Source organism: Chinchilla lanigera, unplaced genomic scaffold (genome assembly GCF_000276665.1).
Source record: "Chinchilla lanigera isolate Chin_1 unplaced genomic scaffold, ChiLan1.0 scaffold00008, whole genome shotgun sequence".
Taxonomy (NCBI): domain Eukaryota; kingdom Metazoa; phylum Chordata; class Mammalia; order Rodentia; family Chinchillidae; genus Chinchilla; species Chinchilla lanigera.
Genome location: NW_004955409.1, coordinates 3,011,075 through 3,030,381, shown reverse-complemented (window position 1 = coordinate 3,030,381; position 19,307 = coordinate 3,011,075). Strand labels below are relative to the sequence as shown.

The 19,307-nt window shown below is 44.1% G+C and overlaps 1 protein-coding gene and 1 pseudogene across 1 annotated transcript in view; both read right to left on the bottom strand.

The window, feature by feature from the left end:
• The window catches only part of Dmxl2 (Dmx-like 2), a gene marked incomplete at its 5' end in the record, with an annotated part of 154,818 nt that overhangs the window by 59,191 nt on the left and 76,320 nt on the right, over nucleotides 1-19,307 (bottom strand). Inside the window, 2 exon segments of the mRNA XM_005376642.2 lie at nucleotides 1,025-1,142; nucleotides 3,251-3,340. Of these exon segments, the coding sequence (XP_005376699.1) occupies nucleotides 1,025-1,142; nucleotides 3,251-3,340 (208 nt within the window).
• On the bottom strand, nucleotides 15,822-16,941 carry LOC102017637 (annotated as a pseudogene).

Genomic DNA, 19,307 nt, shown 5'->3' with positions numbered 1-19,307 from the left:
GATTCAAAACGTTTTCTTTTCGCGGTCATCATGACTTTGGGAAAAGCCAGATATTGCACAGTGCCAGGTAAGGCAGATGAGGTGGATGAGAAGACTTGTGTTTTGGGGAGCCTGCTTTTCTGTTGGGTGGCACTCAGCAGCAGCATTCACCGTATTTTTGACCATGCCTCATAAAGACACAAAAAAGGGCTTCCAGAACGGCTTCAGAAAGCGGCAACAATGAAGGGACTAATAGGTGGGAGCGAGGGGGAGGCAATGTGTCTCGTCCTGTACTAATCTTTTAAAATTTACCATATATTTTGATCACACCTCCCCCCGCCACCCCAGGTAGTCAGTCTGTAGTCAAGATAAACCGTCTGGAAAAGCTTTCTAAACTAAAAAAGTATTCTTCACAGAAAACTAATTCTAAAAGCAGAACAGGTCTTTTCACTCAAATGGAACATGACACTTTTAGAACTACAAAGTTTGTAACTCCTGAAAGAAACATTTTAAGCTAAATTATAAAGCTGAAATTGAACATCATAGCTGCTTGTTTTTAATGGTCTTATGGAAAAACTTTCTTTCAAAAAAAAGGAACAAGAAATTCTACAGTTCAGAGAGGAGAACTGAGACGGTGCCTCTGACTCAATGCCTACGAGATTTCCAGAGTAACAACCCAACATCTTACTTCCTATATTTACCATTACTCTGTCGCAATTTATTGGGAACTTTTTTAACCTCTACTAAGATGAACTGATTTTCTTAAGCAATCGCAGGAAACTTACTACCAACAAAAAAATTATAGGTTGAATAATTAAAGTTACTTTTAAAAACAAACTAGGTTTCATAAATACTTGGTGACCGTCTATTGCCGGTGCTGTCTCTACCAGGTGCCCGCTCCGTCTGCAGGCCAGCCACGCGACACGATTCACTGATAGGCCTGTCAGGGTCAGGAGCAGCATGGCTGGAGGCCTGCACTCCAGAAAAGCCTGGCAAGCTCTGCGCTAGATTAAGGGAAGCAAATACAAACTCATTTCAAGAGTACCTTGTGATGGCTGAAAAAATATCTCTGTCTCCTTTTTCTCCAGATCTTCCTTGTGTGGCTTATATCCTATAATGAAGTCTTCTTGAAACACATGAAGCAACTGTGTATTTGAGCCACACTACAAGTACAAAAAAAAAAAGATGTTTTCACCTTTGAAGTGCTCTGTCTCCCATTCACCACCTCCCTAACATGAAATAAATAAAAAAGAAATAAATCTAACAATTTTTACTCATAGTATACTAATTAGGAAGGGGGAAGAAAACAACAAGAAAAAAATCATTAAACTATCCTGGTCACAGAGAACTGCTTTCCAAGATGTCACTGTCAGCGCAGGGCAGAAAAGCTCTAGTATGGGTCAACAGGTTTGCTACCCTAAACACAAAAACAAACTGAACAGAAAACAGACTTAAGTGACTTGCCCAAAAGGAACAGGTCTCGGGATGCGGCAGGAGGGCTAGGTTAACTACAGAAGGCTCCCCAGACGCACAGAACTAGCAGTTTTTCCAATTCCAATGGAGAGCCACCACCAAAATTAAAACCTCATGTCCCGTATCTCATACACTGTGGGCCTACGTAGCGGAAAGGATGAGAGATGTTACTGATAGCCAGTGGGGTGACACAGCTCTGGGGAAATGCACCCACAGGCAAGCCACAGCGATCTCTAGGACGGGGAGACATCGCAGCCAGCTGCCATGCTGATGGGCAATCCCGAACAGCCACTTAGAACCACAAAGGTGAACTGAGATCTGCGGAAAGGGCTGGAGCCAAACAAATGCTTTTCACAGAACTGGGTCAGGTGAACTAGATGGCTGCCCCACAGATTTTAAGACAAGGAAGCAGCTAAGATTCCCCGGGCACTCGATGAACAGGCTACAGTCTCAGAAAATTAAGAAAAACCAGCCTCCTTCCACAGAAGGGGAAAAGGGCTATAATATTAGATGCAAGTTAGAGAGGATTTTTGCCTCTTCAGGTAAAAATATTTTTTAAAAATCCTTTCGTATGCATACTACAGAAGGCACTTCCTCAGGAAAAAAGAACAAATGAAAGAAAAAGGAACAGTAATGTCTTCATGGGTACAGAAATAACAGAACACACTGGGAATAAAGCAGATGGGTTTTAAACTTTACTTAAACTTTGATAAGCCCACGTCCATTACCAGCGTTTGCAGCACGTCACCCTTGTTTCACTTAAGACAGCTACAGGTCGAAGGGGAGGGAGATGGGGAAGCAGGAAGCAGGAAGAACGGACAGTGCACGACGCTAGTACCCCGCAGTGCGGAATGCAGCGGGGCTGACAGTAACATCCAGACCATCAGCAACTGAGGTGTCTGGGGAAGAGGTCAGCCACACTTGCTCCAGGACCCCAAGGAGTAGAGCAAGTGCACCCAGCAAGCTTAAAACGATGGCGCCTGGGGATGAAAGGGTTAGGGTCACCTAGACAGCATCAGTGATTTGTTACCAGGACCTGACGTGGTAATTGCTCTACGTTGGTGGAAACAACTATATTTTCCCCAACACAGTGTGCAAAGAATCATGGAAAGATTATGACTGAACACTATACTATGTCTGAAATACAGTTGCCTCTTTCTTCATTTGTTTAACAAATTAATAACTTCCATGCCAATGTAATCTTTTTTAGTATTTAAATGATTGTTACTTCTATTCCTTAGTCCAGACAGGATCCTGAAGAAAGAAATACCTTGAGGGCTAAAAGGGTTTTACAAACTCCTGCAAGGAGAAAGGTTCCCTTCTTGGCTAGGTAGAAGGTGGGGAGGAGCACTAACTACACAGAGATCCCAGTACCCACAAAAAAAAAAAAAAAAAGATACACAGAGGGTTGTGACAGGGCATGTGTATACTTGGGGCCTACTTTTCATCTGCATTTTAATGAACCGCTTCAGAGAACTCAACCTAGGCAAAGGAGCCCATCTGTAGGGCCAGATACTGCTGAGTTGTAGTAACACCCCAGCCTGTGTGCAGCTGCGCTATACTCCCTGCAGCAGGGCAGGGCAGGGCCGGGGTAGTCTCCCTGACCCAATCAGATTCCTTTACAAGGAAAAGGACACAGATACATTTCTAAGTCATGGGTAGATTTTAACAGTAGGAATCAATAAAAGCTGGCGGTGTTCAGTATTGAGCAAGAATTATTTTGGGAATGAAACATATGCATCTAAACCACTCTGGGGTAGAGTGCACTAATATTATCAATTCACAAGCATGCTTTTACTTGGTCAGTTATCGCATCAAGTTCAATAATGCAGCCAGGTCGGGCAGTAGACTGTTGGCTCACAATATTAAACACTTCTCCAATAAGTTTCTGTAAATAAAAAACAAAATGTTAGTGTGCAAACAAATTTATGTCAAATCAAATTTATAGTTGCTAGGATATTCGGATCATATTCCATCTCAGACATTCAGGTCCCTCCCAAACATTCACTGATTGACAATGGCAATTAATACATCCCAAAAACTGTTTCAACTTTCTATACTCATTCTCACTTTTAAAGTTAATTGAGAAGTTATAAATCTGACAGTGCTCACATAAATACTCTGTAACTTGAAGACATCTAGGTCTTTCTCTCTGTAAGGCTGAGTGCCCAGGGGCCTCACTAAGGGTCCCGCCCAGTGCCTGAGCTGGGGTGCAGATGGACAGCCCCGTCAGAGGAAGGCGGGCACGATGGAGAAGGTGGGCTCTACTCCTTGGGATGAGGGTGTGCACACGATGTAGGAAGCCTAAGTTTCAGTCCCCGCAGCTTGCTGCTGAAAGGAAGCAGTCTTCCACCTCCCACCCTCCACAGAGCCTTCTCCTGTATGAAAACTGAACCTCTCCAGAAAGCTGCTGCCTCTTTGGCACCTTGTCCACTACCTTCCCCACCTTCAGAACAGCGCCAAGATCCAGGTAGCCAAAGGCAGCTCTGAGAGGAAAGAGCGCCTCCACTGGAGTGCAGGATCCCTGCAGACTTCACCAGCAGAATTCCAGAAGACACACACGGGAATACATTCCAGGGTTATTTGATCAAGAGGGAAAAACTAAAAGCCTAAGTGGTTGGGAGGGGCTGAGTTAACTGATAGGGGTACATTTACCGGAGACCTGGGCTTTAAAGTGTAAGCTCGATCCCAGCACTCAGGAAGCTGAGGCAGGAGGATCGTTCTAAGTTCGAGACCAGCCTGGGCTATAAACTGGCTCAAGGTCCGCCTGAACTGCATAGCAAGACCCTGTCTCAAAAAGACCAAAATAATAATAATAATAACAATAATAATAATAATAAAATGTGAGCTCACACACCTGGAAGCCATGCTGATAGTCTGGTGGCCTTATGAACAGAAACCAGGACTCAATCATGGCCTCCAATCTGTCAGGTGAAAATCCCACCACTGATCAAGAGCAAGAGCTCTTAAAGTATTGTACGCACACGGGTCTGGAGAGTTTGTGGAAATGTAGGTGTGTTGCTTTGATGCTTGAGAGTACATTTATAAAAAGTTTCCTGCTGCTGTTGGTCCGTTAACTGCACTTTGAGGAGAAAAACTTCTTAGTGTTAGAGAAATTCTGGCTCCTTCACCTGACAGATTGGAGGTCACAAAAGGCCAGAAATTCTACTTCTAGGACCAAACACCTCATTCAGTCCCCAGAATTCCACTTCACCTCCAACCTAGGGATTCTGACAGTGGAAGAGAACACCAGAATTAGGTTCAAGTGTGTGAAATACTCACCTTAGGCACAAAAACCTAAGGGGCACCAAAAAACTCAATAGATGATATTTTAATGCAGTATTTTTTAAAAATCGAAGTTAATGCCAAAAATCTGTAACGAATAAAATACCAAAGTTTTACATACAAGATCCAATAGTGTATCAGTAAGCCTGGATGCATGTTTTTACTTATTTTTATGTTTTTTTCCAGATCAAACTCATCAATAATATTTATAAAATCTATTTGTGTGCTTATTTTCAGTAAAGAGAACTGCCTTGTTTGGCAAGGTCTTCTGATCAAATGGTACTCTCAAGTGATTTTTAATTAATGGTACATGGAAATTCTTTTATAGTATGACATGATGACTGTGTAAAACAAAATTTTTTCAAGTCCACTTCAAAATATGCGTAAGTCTGCACTAAGCAAGATTTATGAAACCAATCCCAGAAGATCAAACACAATGCTGATCTTACATTACAAATTATGACCTGCATGTCACAAAGAACTACTTCAGATGAAACTGCTACAGGACTTTAATTGTCAATATTCAAGAGCCAAGAGCCAGCCGGGCGTGGGGGCACGCGCCTGTAATCCCAGCACTTGGGAGGCTGAGGCAGGTGGATCACTGCGAGTTCGAGACCATCCTGGGCTACCAAAGTGAGCTCAAGGCCAGGCTAAACTGCTTAGGGAGACCCTGTCTCAAAAAAAAGAAAAAAAAAAGAGCCAGCCCACTACGTTCGTTCTTGCACAGATGGCTGCCACACGCTGTAGGGTGCACTTCTCTGCCTACTTTTACTTGGCCCAAATTCCCTCTGCAGAGCCTGTTTCTTTTTCTACCTTTAAGAAAACTTTGCCACTGTTAAAAAGTATATGTATGTGATTATGTATAATTATGTATATGTATATGATTATGTGTATCTATGTTTAATTACGTATATATACATGATTATGTATGATTATGTATACATATATGTATTTAAGAGCCAGGCTACTCACTGCTGCTTTTTGTAAATGAGATATATCTACACATAGCAAAACTTTGCTCCACATAAAATTTCAAAACTTAAAACTACTTCAGTTAACTTTTCATGTCTCCCTGTCAGTGTGAAATGAGTATGCTGAGGTGATCCAAATGACACCCCCCAAGCACGTCCACTCCTAATTCTAGGACTGGAGAAGATGTCACCTCAGGTGTTCAGAGACTTCTGTCACGGGGGGAAACCAGCCAACACTACCATTCCTCTGACCACTCCCATCACTGCCCTCGGACACCAGCCGGGCCATTCCCTACTTGTAGGAGCTTGCACCACGTAAGCTGGGATGACCTCTGTGGGGCAGGTCCCTTCCTGTGTTCACGTCGGCAAAGCCTCTCCTGCCGTGTGAAGTGAGGTGTTTGCATGCTGTCAGGACTGGCCTGTGAACACCCTCAGCAACCTACCACTCTGCCCACCACAGGCGACGGCTCCATCCTCGGCCAGACCTGAGCGCCCTGCTCTCCCTTCAGGGCCCTGGAGGGCCATCTCTGCCAGGCTCCTTGCACAAACCCTATCAGCTACCCCTTCCTGCGTATGACAACTGTTTCCCACCCAGACTCTGGCCAACCCAGAGGCCCCTGACTGCCTGTTCCTGAGAAAAGGCCTCCTCGGCAAGGTGTCAGTTAATTCCTCACCAAATGAAGAAAGTCCTTGTGCTGCCTCCCCTCCTATTACAGACCGAGCCCAGTGCTGCTGTGCAGTTTAAATGCTCCATTCCACAGCGTACAACGTGAACAAGCCGCTCAAGTAGGACTCAAGGCTGGGGCTGCAACTCACTAGAGTGCTTGCCTAGCATGTGTGAGGCCCTGGGTTCCAGCCCCATGACTACTGAGGGAAAAACCATGCAATTAGCCAAAGGAAATATGAAAAGGCACATCAAAATAACTAGATACCAGCTGAAAAGAGTGAAGATTTCACAGAAGAAAGGGAAAAGGATGGGGGAAAGCCACACTCAGAGACTTTACCATACTGACTTAAGGACCTGCACATCATTGTAATAGCTTCCTGCTGCTGTCAGTAGGTAGTAAAACTCTTCAGCATGATATTCACTAATGCATTCACTGACCCAAACATTTACTGAGAGCTTATCAGGTATCACTGAGGACACCATATTATCACCCTTATCTCACACTCAAACAAACCAAAGACAAACAGCACGCAGATAAACTATGTGCCTGGCAGATGGCAGCTGGGAAGTGGGCGGGGAGCTGGCTGGGGTCGGGCAGGCTTCCTGACTAATGCCCAGAGGTGGACGCAGTCCTGGCCGTCAGAGGGAAGCATAGGAGCTGTGCTGAGGACAAAGACTGGACAGCGGAGTGTGGGGCACGGCCAGCACCAGCCAGGGGGTTGCGCAGCCCGAGCCAGCAAAAGCAAGAGGCCAACAGCAAAAATACAGCACCAGGAGATACGGCAAGGAATGCTGGAGTGGGGGTGAGGGTCCTCCAGGTCATCGTGTGGGCCTGACTCAGAGTAGAACGACTCAAACGACATTTTAGAAGCATCTCTCTGACCCTATGCTGGGAACAGAATCTAAGAAAGCACGGCAAAATCATAAAGAAACACACATTTTTTCACAATCTGGCCTCGACCTTTCCATCCAATGTCAGTTACTTCCAACAGCCATTTACATCCTGTGCTATGGGGGAGTAAACTACAGCTGTGTGTCACCTAAGACATGAGAAACCTTCCTGAGGGCCGCGTCACAGTGGACTTTGGTGTAGGCCGAACGTCACCGTGCATGCTCCTGGAACCTGCGCAGTACCAGGCAACGATCACCTAAGACGGCCACTCAGGAGACGCGGCTGCTGCCCACACAGCTCAGCTCCCTGCACCACAGCCTGGCATCTGCCCAAGCTCGAGTGCCAGCTCCGTCTGTGCATTCCGACACCTCTATGCATTTTTCTGTTAGCACAGAAATGGCATTTTTAAAGTCACTCTGCCTCAGAAATCACATTTCAGGGATCACAGCACACAAAGCTAATTTGCATAGCCTCTTGTGATTGTGATGAAAATTCTTACTTCTTTTTGTATTTTAAGCACTGCTCTTCATGGCAAATTTTAGTAATGAACTGAACATACAGAGATTTAAGGTCTGTAACATTATTCCTTTGGACTACTTCTGTTTCACCGTTCATGGAGGGCTGTGTTCAGAGTGAGTAACGGCAGGTGTAATTAGGGTACATCGTGTCTGATGTTCTTCATCTGTTTCAATCTATCTTTTCAGTTTGTATTTTTATTAGTATATAATGCAGTACACAATGACTGCACCCCTTGCAGGAGCTGGTACATGGACATAAGACACCTCAATTCTTTTTCCATCCTCTTTCCCTTCACTCTCCACCCCTCCATATCTTAGTCCCCTTCATCTATCTCCCTATTTCCCATTACCTACCTTTTATTTTGGTCTTTATTTATAATTTGGGCTTCTCATATAAGTTAAACTATGTTATATTTAAGTTTATGTGTCTGATTTATTTCACTTAACACTATGGTCTTAAGGGACATTTTCCTGTAAATGATTTGAATCTATCCTTCTTCATGCCAGAATAGTATGCCATTATATGTAAATACATCTTCTTTATCCATTCATCTGTTGATGGACATTCAGTCTACAGTACTTCTAAGATTTAACTATTAAGAATTGTGCTACTATAAACACGGGTATGCATGTGTCACTGTTAACATGATGTCTTTAACTCCTTTGGGAAAATACCTAGAAGGGGAACATCTAGATCAAACAGAATTTCTAGTTTTAGTTTTTTGAGGAATTTCCACACTGATTTCCACAGTGGTTGTGCTAATTTACACTCCCACCAACAATGCAGAAGAGTTCCTTTTTCACTGCAGCCTAACATTTCTTATTCTTTAATTTCTTGATGATGGCCATTCTTCCTAGAGCAAAATGGCATCTCAATGCTTTTTTTGTTTTTTTTTGTTTTGTTTTTTTTTTCTGGTACCAGGGATCAAACTCACAACCTCACGCTTGCCAGGCAGGAGCTTATGCCACTGAGCTATATCCCCAGCCCACTCAATGTTTTAATTTGCAATTCTTTAATGACCAATGATGTTAAATATTTATGAGCATTTATTGGCCATTTGTACTACTTCTTCTGAGAAGTGTCTATTCATTTCAGTTGCCATGTTTTGACTGGGTCTTTTATTTGGGGCGGATCTAATTTTTTTAGCTCTTTACATATTCTAGGTATCAGTCCTCTGTCCAAGAAATAGGTGGCAAATTTTTCCCCATTATCTCTTCATTCTATCATTTCCTTTGCTATGCAGGTTTTTTTTATTTGCTAAGATCCCATTTGTGGGTTCTTTGTATTATTTCTAGTGCCACTGGGTTCTATTTAGAAAGTCCTTGCCTATAAGTGTGTCTTCAAGAGTTTTACCTATTTCATCTTATCTTCCGCAGGTTAAGTATTTCAGTTCTAACATTTAGATCTCGGATGCATTTTGATTTTAGTTTAGTAAAGGGTGAGCTATTGGATCTAGATTCAGTCTATGCATGTGGACAGCCAGCTTTCCCAGCACGATTTATTAAAGAGGCTATCTTTCCTCCAAAGTATTTTTTTTTTAGGCCCTTTGTTGAAGAGCAGGTGTTCAATGTGCCTTAGGTTGTTTCTGCACCCTCTCTCCTGTCCCACAATCCTTATGTCTGTTTCTGTGCCAGTACCGTGCTGGTTTTATCACTGTAGCTTGTAGTATATAACTTGGAAGTCCAGGATTGTGATGCCTCCTGCTTTGCTCCTGCAGCCCAGGACTGCTTTCGCACTACTGATCAATTTATATAATGTTTAAATAAATTACAGAATTATAATATTGTGTGTAACTTGACAAATGCAAGTATTAAAGCAAATGCAACTGGGGCTGATAAAAGCTCAGTCACCAGAGCAAAGCTGCCAGGCTCCATCCCTGGTTCTGCCATCACTCCCTGACCACAGCAGGGCAAGTGGTCTTGTCTCTTTGTATTCCAGGTTCTGTAGTTGAAGTGTAAGTAATATTACTTAAATTACTGTGTTCAGCAAGTAGAAGAGTGTCTGACACACAATAAGCACTGGTAAGAGCATGCTATTTTTATTATTAAGGCTAAAACTCAACTTGTGGATTCCAAAGGCCTGCTAATCACTTCTTAGGAGTATCAGTCTTCCGAGATACACAGTGTCAGTGAATCCTGACAGCTAGAGGAGGACAGGCATATAAGTCGGCGCCCTCCGACAATACAGCAGCTATCACATCCGACTACATGTCCATACTTACTACATCCCCAAAGAGGGACACCTTGAGGGAAGGGCTATTTCCATTCATTTGTAATATTCTTGGCACCTGGTACAATATGCACATTTATTCTTTCATGTACAATAATTTATGCATTGTAGGTTCTGAACAAAAATTGATGTTAATGAGTGAAAACAAGTGACATGTTAGATTCCTCCTACTCTAAAAGCTGAAATTTTAGTAATGATGCCAAATACTACATCACCCTAACTCAAGACTCCAGGCCTCAGTTCTCCCTTATGTAGCCAGACACAACCTTGATGATTACTACCTGAGTCCTTATTGAATGAATAGTTCCTGCCAATCTAGCATTACTGCGCAGAGATGTTCAAAAGTTTGTTCTAGGCACCAAAACAACTATGTCTTCAGTATTCTGGATGGAATTTTTAAAATATCTGAACATGAAAATAGGAATAGTTTGATATACCTATCTTCATGAACACATTGCTAAACATCAATTTCTTCCAGATGACTGAGGGTCGCATTTATAACTCATTATTGTTACTGTCTCCTCAGGTGTAATGACTGCCAGTACTCTCTTTGTTCTAATAAATCCCAAACTTGTACTGGTACCTCCTATGGAACCATAGCAACTTCTTTCCAGTTGCCTGTAAAACAGCTATCGAAGCCATGCTCAGGGATCTAGGATCACAGTCACCTCACACTTGATGTGCTCCAAATTTAAGTCACTGTGGATTCCTCACAACGTCTTACGTGCCAGCGTAGGCACCATCACACGCTGGAACGCCCAGACTCACCTCTCTGCACCCACGCTCTATTCACACTACGCTGCCACCAAACCCCACTCTCCCTCAGGTGAGCTCCCCATGGCTACCTGCCTTGAGCAGCTTCCCTTCCATCTCCATGCTTCCAGGACATACCAACTATACTCCAGCCTGCAATTTCATCACTTTATTTCCTCACCCCAAAACTTGCAGTGATCTCTACATCTACCTCCCTACCTACAAAATTCAAATCTCTGCCATGTCTGCTATGGGGGGAAAAAAAAGCTGTCCATTTCTCAAGATTGCCAAAAATCTGATTTTTTAAATGGGCCTCTTGTATGCCAGGCAAGTACTCTACCACCAGATCACAAACCCGGCCCACCACACATCCACTTTGAGAAATGGGAAAGCACATGACAGCTTCTTGCTACACAGACTCACAATTAGTAGAAGTAACTAGGAGAAATGCTGCTGTGGATTACAAGACAAGGAAAGAACGAGCAAAAATAATGGGAACTTGATAGAAAGCCATCATGACACATCTTAGCAATCTAAGACTGAAAATATGTGTGAGGCTGTCTCTGTACTCTGCATTTTGCTTTTTTGTTGTTGTTGTTGTTGTTGTTGTTTTTAATTTTTTTGAGACAAGGTCTCACTATGCAGTTCAGGCTGGCCTTGAGTTCACTTACGTAGCCCAGGCTGGTCTCAAACTCACAGCGTTCCTTCTGACTTAGCCTCCCGAGTGCTGGGATTACAGGCGTGTACCACCACGCCCAGCCCTTTGTACTTTGCATTTTAAGACATGAAGCTCTGCACAGCAAAGTGGCTCAAGACAGCCTGGAAGCTCAAGAGACCTTAGAGCTTCCTGGCTGCAACCACACATATAAGGACAGTTTGGTGACTGCAGTTAGTCTACACTGCCTGCAAAGGAGTGTATCTGTCCAGAAGCTCAATGTATAACCTTATTTAGAAATTAGACTGTCATAGACACGATTAAAGACAGTATCACACAAGATCACAGTGAGCACCAAACCTCCCCAGAGGAGAAGACATGCTCCAAGGGAAAAGGCCACATATGACAGAGGCCACAGCTAGCGACACAGCCTCCTCCAGCGCTTCAGAGACAGCAGTCTCAAAGACACCTTGATTACAAACTGTGTGTGCACAGAACAGCTGCACATGTTAGGCAAAGCCTTCAGAACTGAAAGGAAAAAATAGAGAAATTCACAGTTATAGCTGGAGACTTCATATCCCTCTAGATATCTGATAGAATAATTAAGAAATTGGCAAAGATACACAAGAACTCACCACCATCAATCAAAACAGGATCCAACTCACAGGACCCTGGGCTCAAGAACAACAAACACACGTTCTTTCCAAGTGCTTGTGGAACTTACACTAAGAGTCTACAGGCAGATGCAGAACAAACCCAACCCATATAAAAGAATAAATCATACAGTGTTCCCTTACCACAAGGACTCAAACTAGAAATCAGAATACAGGACAATGTCCAAACACTTGGAATCTAAGTAACATACTTCTAAACAATCCAGAGGTCAAACACCAACTCCTAACAGAAATTAAAATACATGCTGAACTGAATGAAAATGGAAATTCTGCACATAAATGTTAAAGAAGTGTTGAGAGAGGAAATTACACAGCATTGATTGTATACATTAAAAAATAAGAAAAATTTTAAAAAGGAAAAACCCAAAGCAAGTAGAATGAAGGAAACAATAATGATAAGGGCAAAAATCAACAAAAATGGAAACAAGAAGCAAAAGCTTAGCCAGGCATAGTGGTGCATACCTGTAATCCCAGCGCTCAGGAGGCTGAGGCAGGAGGATGGTTGCAAGTTCAAGACCAGCCTGGGCTACAAAGTGAGCTCAAGGCCAGGGTGAACTGCATAGCAAAAACCTGTCTCAAAAAAAGGGGAGGGGGGCGCTGGGGTCTAGCTCAGCGGCACAAGTGTCTTCCTGGCAAGTGCAAGGTCCTGAGTTTGATTCCCAGCACAAAAAAAAAAAAAAAAAAGACAAAAACTTTTGCTTTAAAAATGAAAACAAAGGACATCCAGTTTCACCACTCTAATTCAACACAATTCTACCCAGTGGAATAAAAGAATAAAAACATAGCTAGGGACACAGGTCAGTGGTGGAGTGCTTGCCCAGCATGTGTGCAGGCTGGGTTCAAGCTCCAGCACCATACATGCGTGCATACACACACACACACACACAGAGGCATACAGATTAGAAAAAAACTTTTCATTTTTGATGATAAAATTTACATAGAAAATCCAAGGGAACCTATTAAAAAATCTCTACCAATTAATATGTGATTTAAGCACAGTCATAGGATACAAGGTAAACACAAAAATCTACTGTATTTCTGTATTCTAGCAATGATTACTATTTATGATTACTAGACTAAATCAAACATCTAGGTATAAATCTGACAAAACAGGTGCAGGACTTATGTGCTGCAAACTACACACGGAGGAGAGGGGTGTGATGGGAGTGCTGTAAGTTGTTTACACTACTATGAGGAGTTAACGATGCACATGATACACTGTAAAGAAATCATTAAACACAAAGAGTACAATTAGTAAATCCTAAGTGAAGATTAGGTAGGACCAGAAAAGACAAGACCAGACCCTTCAAATAATAGAGGACGGCAAAGGTTCCAGTTTTCAAAAAGGAAAACAAGGTACTTCCACAGGGTTCAAAGAGCTTGGTATCTGTCCAGTGCAACATGTCAGGCACCAGGAGACAGTAAGGCCTACACATTAAACCCTTTATTCCTACAGAGCTAGGATGGAACCCAGGGCCACACTTGTGCCAGCCAAGTACTCTGCCACTAAGTTCACCACATCCTCCATTAAAGCTGCAACCCAGTAAATATATCATCTTATACATTTCCTTCTTTAACAAAGGAGGTTTGATAGGGTGCATTTTATTTCAGCAAAATGTGTACAATAAATTGCCTCATGAAAATTGCTGAAACAAGCTGCATTTTTAAAAGTATGTTTAAATTTTTTTAACAGTTTAAGGAAAACAAAGAGGTATCAAGGGGTGGCATGTAAGTGCCAAGAGGGTGATACTAGAAGTGTTTATAATTTTGTAGTGAATCATCTGATTAAGGTAGGCATAGGCAGGCTTTGGGGGGTTTTTTGTTTTGTGGTAGTGGGGACTGAACCCAAGGTCTCTGCACAAAGCCACATGTCCAGCTCTTTCTGATTGTGTGTGTGTGCATGTGTGTGTGTGTATATGTGTGCACACACAGGGGGACAAGGAGTCTTCCTAAGTCACTAAGCTGCCCATGCTGGGCTAGAACTCTCAATCCTCCTGCCTCAGCTTCCCAGGGTGCTGGGATCACTAAGGTGCTTCACCATATCTGGCTTGGGTTTTTCTTTTTCCAGTTAACATTTTTATTTTCTTCAAGGTAACAGGAATTATATACAAATGACAACAGACATTTGCCTCTTTATTTTTTTTTATCTAAATAAAGAATGGCCTCTCAAGAGAAAAAAAAAAAAGCTATGTACATAAGAGACTGTATCTTGCTTCATCGCCTGCTTGGACCAGCGGCTGAGTCACAGAATCAGGAAACAGGTTGTGGCGAGTAGGAAGAGGTACATACACTGCTGTTGTTATCATTCTGCCAGCAAACCACTGTCATGCAATGCACTGACAGCAGCAGTAGCTGCAGCAGCTGATGGGCACTTCCCATGCACACTGCCCTGAGCAGAATTCCTGTCAACGTAGGCGAGTAACTCCAGTAACTCCTCCGTGTTTGTTATATTCCCTCGCATCACCCTTAATCTCCGTACTTCATGCAGCCTCTTCTGTTCGAGGATTAAACATGTTAGAAAGTTGAAACACTGTGTTGCAAGGGGTTGCACAGAGGCAGCTGTAGCAGCAGCTGAAGCTTTAGTCTGCAGGGAAAGTTATGTTTGCAAATCTGCCACAGCACCAAATGCCTAAGAGCCACTCCCTTGTAAAGCTTGCTGTGCAGCTGGTGGAACCTGCAAGCCAGTACCTTCTGCAAGTCTAGAGTTAACAGGAGATGACCAGTTGTTCCCAATCAATTCCAGTCCTTTCCAGTTTGTGGAAAGGACATGTTTCTTATGTGGAGAGGATATAGGGTATACATTTTATTGCTTGCCACTGTCCAAAAAATGAACTAGCATTAAAGCATCTATACATTCGTTAACATTTTTTGGTTTGGGGCTTATTTCTGAAAGGGGAAAACAATATAATAAAGGACACATTTTATAGGATTACTTATAATAGTCACTCAAAGAAGGATATACAAAGGAGTGCAGGAAATCTGTCCACAGACTATAGACCAAGGAATCCAGCTGCAGGCCTGGATCCCACAGAAATGTCCTGCATGAATTCATCTGAGGACCTACAGCTCATAACAATGCCTCCCACTTTTCCAACTGGAGACCCAGAGACCATAACAATATCTCATGCAGGCCGGTTTCACCTATCTGTGTTGCAAAGGCCCAAAGGTCAGTGGTGGAATCTAGGAAGTCTATGCCAGTGGGATGAAGGATCTGTGCTAGCAGGCTAAGGGATCCGCACTGGAGCCAGGAAGTGACGCTCAGAAGAACTAGAGCTCCCCCGAAAGGTACCACAGCCATCCTCAGCAACAGTGAGGTCCCGAGCTCCTGCTATGATCAAGATGGCCGAGCTCCCATCAGAGAAGCCAGCACATCAAGCTTCTCCAGTAGACTGGCAGTGCACCATCTTCCCCTCTAGAGCAAGGAAGCAATGCGCAAGTGAGGACCAGAGCTCCCCCAAAGTGAACCAAAGTTATTCTCAGTGCCAACAAGGTCCCAAGCTCCTCGGAGGATGAAAACAGCCAAGTTCATCAGGAAAGCCAGCATGACAAGTTCCTCCAACAGAACCAACAGGTCCTTACAGCTTCCACCAGCTCGCAACAGCCTTTCTCAGCTCCCAGCAGCCTCTTTAGTTCCCAAAAGCCCACTTCTCCTTCTCCAGTTCTGCCTCTTATGCTGCTGGCAACAACCCCCAGGGGGGCCTCCCACACCCACACCATGCTTACTCTGTTCAGCTGGGGGTTACAAGCTGACCACCAGTAGTCAGTCCACTACAATTACCAACTTTCATTGGCCTTCCTTTTAGTTCAAATTCAGAGTTGTTCCAAAGCCTTCTTGGCACATTCTGGGTCAGAAAATGTCAGGAATCCATACCCCTTAAGTCAACCTGTTTCACTACCCATCACGAGGTGGATACTTTTGATCCGTCCAAAAGGCTCAAATATCCTGATGCCTATTTCCAGTTATGCTGAAGTGTAATGAGCCCACATATAGCCGCATCGGCCCCGCACCTCCTTTTTGTAAACTGTCTGCCATTGCTGCAGCTCTGTTTTTTCTGTGATGCTTGTGCTATGACTGGCACTCCTAAAACCCGTTGGTCAGTTAATCCTATTGCTAGAGGCACTGAACTAACATCAACAAACTCCACATAAGCAATTCCTTTGGAATGTTTTGAATTTCTATCAGAAGTCACCCTCACATATCAAACCTTTTCTACTGTACAGAAAAACTCTTCCAAATCTCTTGAATTCTTCCTGCCAGCTGCATGCAAAAAAGCTGTCCTTCCTCTGGAGTTAGATTATCAATAGGTTCCCACAGGGCTCTTCCTAATGGCTTTTTGCTTCAAAAACATCAGTGTCTGCTTAATTTGATGCTATGCAGCAACACACTATTAAATTTTGGTCTGGCATAAGGACTTCTGTACTGGCCCCAGAGCCTGTGATCTTGACTTCTTCAGCAGCTCTGTCTCCCTTTTTTTCCTTCAACTTCAGTCCACTCACAGCTTTGGCTTTTCTGTTCTTATTTTCCTGGTTTTGCTACATTCTTCATGACCAGTAGCACTACTCAATTTGCTCTATTTCTGCCCACCTTCCAAGGGGCCATGCTAGTCGCCAGCCACTACTGATTTCCTGGGATCTACGCCATTCCTGAGACCTTCGTACATTTCTGTTGGAAGCTAGGGACTGTAAGAGCCTGACGCCACCTCTGTCACATATCTTGCCCCTATGACTGACAGTTCACACTGGAATCAAGGGTGAATTCACGGGAGGAGAGATGAGATATCGTCAAACAAGTCCACACTGTAAGGAGCCTCGAGCACTACTTCACTATCAATAGCGACGGCCATTTTCGCTCAACACCTGTGCGGATTTTCGGGCACCTGGAGTGCTCATATTTGGAAAGTTGCTGCCACTGCCACTATTGCTACTGTTAAGCCTAGGGCCAGGCCTTGGTACCACCCAGCCCACCTATAGGGCTCTGAAGGCAGAGAGGCTTGAGCAGATCTAAAAGAAATAGAATTAGAGGGGCACGTGAAAGAACCAGATAAAGGCTTCGGCAGCTCCCTAAAACAGCAGCTGCTGCCTCCCCGAACTCACATTCCACAATGCATACACAGGGGCGGGGGGGGGGGCCGCGGGCTGAGGCCTGGGGAGGCAGCTGGGGGGCTGCAGCGGGGGGCGGGGGGGGGAGACACGGACACAGACATGCTGTCCTTGACAGTAAGATTTAGAAAGATGCAACTTTTGGCCTGAGTGAGAGAATGGCCTGAAAGTAAGTGTGGAAGCCGGAAAATGCATATATAGAGTTTGTTCAGAGACAGAAAACCAAGCTGGGCATGGTGGCGCACACCTGTATTCCTAGCACTCGGGAAGCTGAGGCAGGAGGATCATCGTGAGTTTGAGGCCAGCGTGGATTACACAGTGAGTTCAAGGCCAGCCTGAACTACAAAACAAAAAACAAACAAAAAACCAGGACGGAAAACCATGTGGATTGTGGCACAGAGAAAGTCTAGAAAAGTCACCTCACAGAAATGATGCTGGAAGATACCCGGTCTAACCAGGTTCTGATGCGTCCAGCCACCACTGAGGGAAACAGAGTCTGAAAGCAAGTTGCTCTGTCTCTCACTTCCACTATCAAAGTAGAATTCAATTCATTCTCCACAAGCCTAAAAAGCCCTGCAGCTGAGAGCACCTCAGACACGTGAGGATGGTTCCCTTGTGACCCTGGAACCTGCCGGCACAGACCAAATCAACGTCCCCTCAGCCCATCGGTTTAACTGTTTTACACTGCACCTTGGCTATTCTTCTGACTTAAACTGGTTTTTAACATTTTATTAACAATGTCCTTTGTCACCTAAATTAAAAGCTCCTTATAGGCAAGCAATAAAATGTATACCTTATATCCTCTTCACATCTAGGGGTGCACACATACTAGGAGATAGCGTTTGGTATTCATGGTGGATTGACAACTGGTGGGCAACTTGTAACACCCAGCTGAAGGGAGTAAGCGTGGTGGTGGGTGTGGGAAGTCCACCTGGAGACTGTTGCCAGCAGCGTAAGAGGCAGACCTGGAGAAGAAGTGAGGCTGCTGGGAGCTGAGAGAGGCTGTTGGGAGCTGAGAAAGGCTGTTGGGAGCTGGTGGAAGCTGTAAGGAGCTGCAGATTCTGTTGAAGGAGCTTGTCACGCTGGCTTTCCCGATGAACTTGGCTATTTTCATCCTCCAAGGAGCTCAGGACCTGCTGTCACTGAGAATGGCTTCAGTTCATTTTGGGAGAGCTCTGGTCCTCACTTTGAGCATCTCTTCCTGGCTCCGGAGAGACAGAAGGTGCACAGCTCAGTCTTCTGGAGAATCTTGTTGCATTGGTTTTCCTGATGGGAACTGGGTTGTCCTGATCATCAGAGGAGCTCAGGACCTCACTGTTGCTGAGGGTGGCTCTGGTACCCTTTGGGAGAGCTTTGGTTCTTACTTTGAGTGTCGCTTCCTGGCTCCGGTGCAGATCCCTCAGCCTGCTGGCACAGATCCTTCATCCCACTGGCACAAAACTTCTAGCTTCCACCACTGACCTTTGGGCCTTCCAACGCAGATCTGTGGAACAGGCCTGCACAAGATATGGTTATGGGCTCTAGGCCTCCAGCTGGACTGTGGGAGGCATTGTGATGAGCTCTAGGTCTTCAGCTGGACTCATGCAGGACATTATCGTGGGATCAAGGCCCTCAGCTGGTTAAGATTCTTTGTCTTTATGTGTGGACAGTCTTCGTGCACACTCTTGTAAATGATTCTTTGGGTGACTATTATAAATAATCTTACAAAATACGTGTCCTATTTTATACTATTTCCCTTGCAATACTCCCCTAAACCACAACGGTGTTCAATCTTTGAAATATTTCTGTTAAAACAGTTGCTTTGTAAAGAGGTTTTTTATAGATAAAGGGAAAACTCACTGTTTAATCGACATATTAGCTAATACAATCACTTCCAGTTCAGCTACAAAACTATCAGAATGAGACACTACCGCTCTCTGATAATATGTTATAACCTCAGGATGTTTTTCTATTTGTTTTTGTGTTTACTTTTGGGTTTTTTTGTCTTTTTGAGACAGGGTCTCGCTATGCAGTTTGGGCTGACCTTGAGTTCACTTTGTAGCCCAGGTTGGCCTCAAACTCGCAGTGATCCTCCTGCCTCAGCTCCCATCCTCCTGCCTCAGCCTCCCGA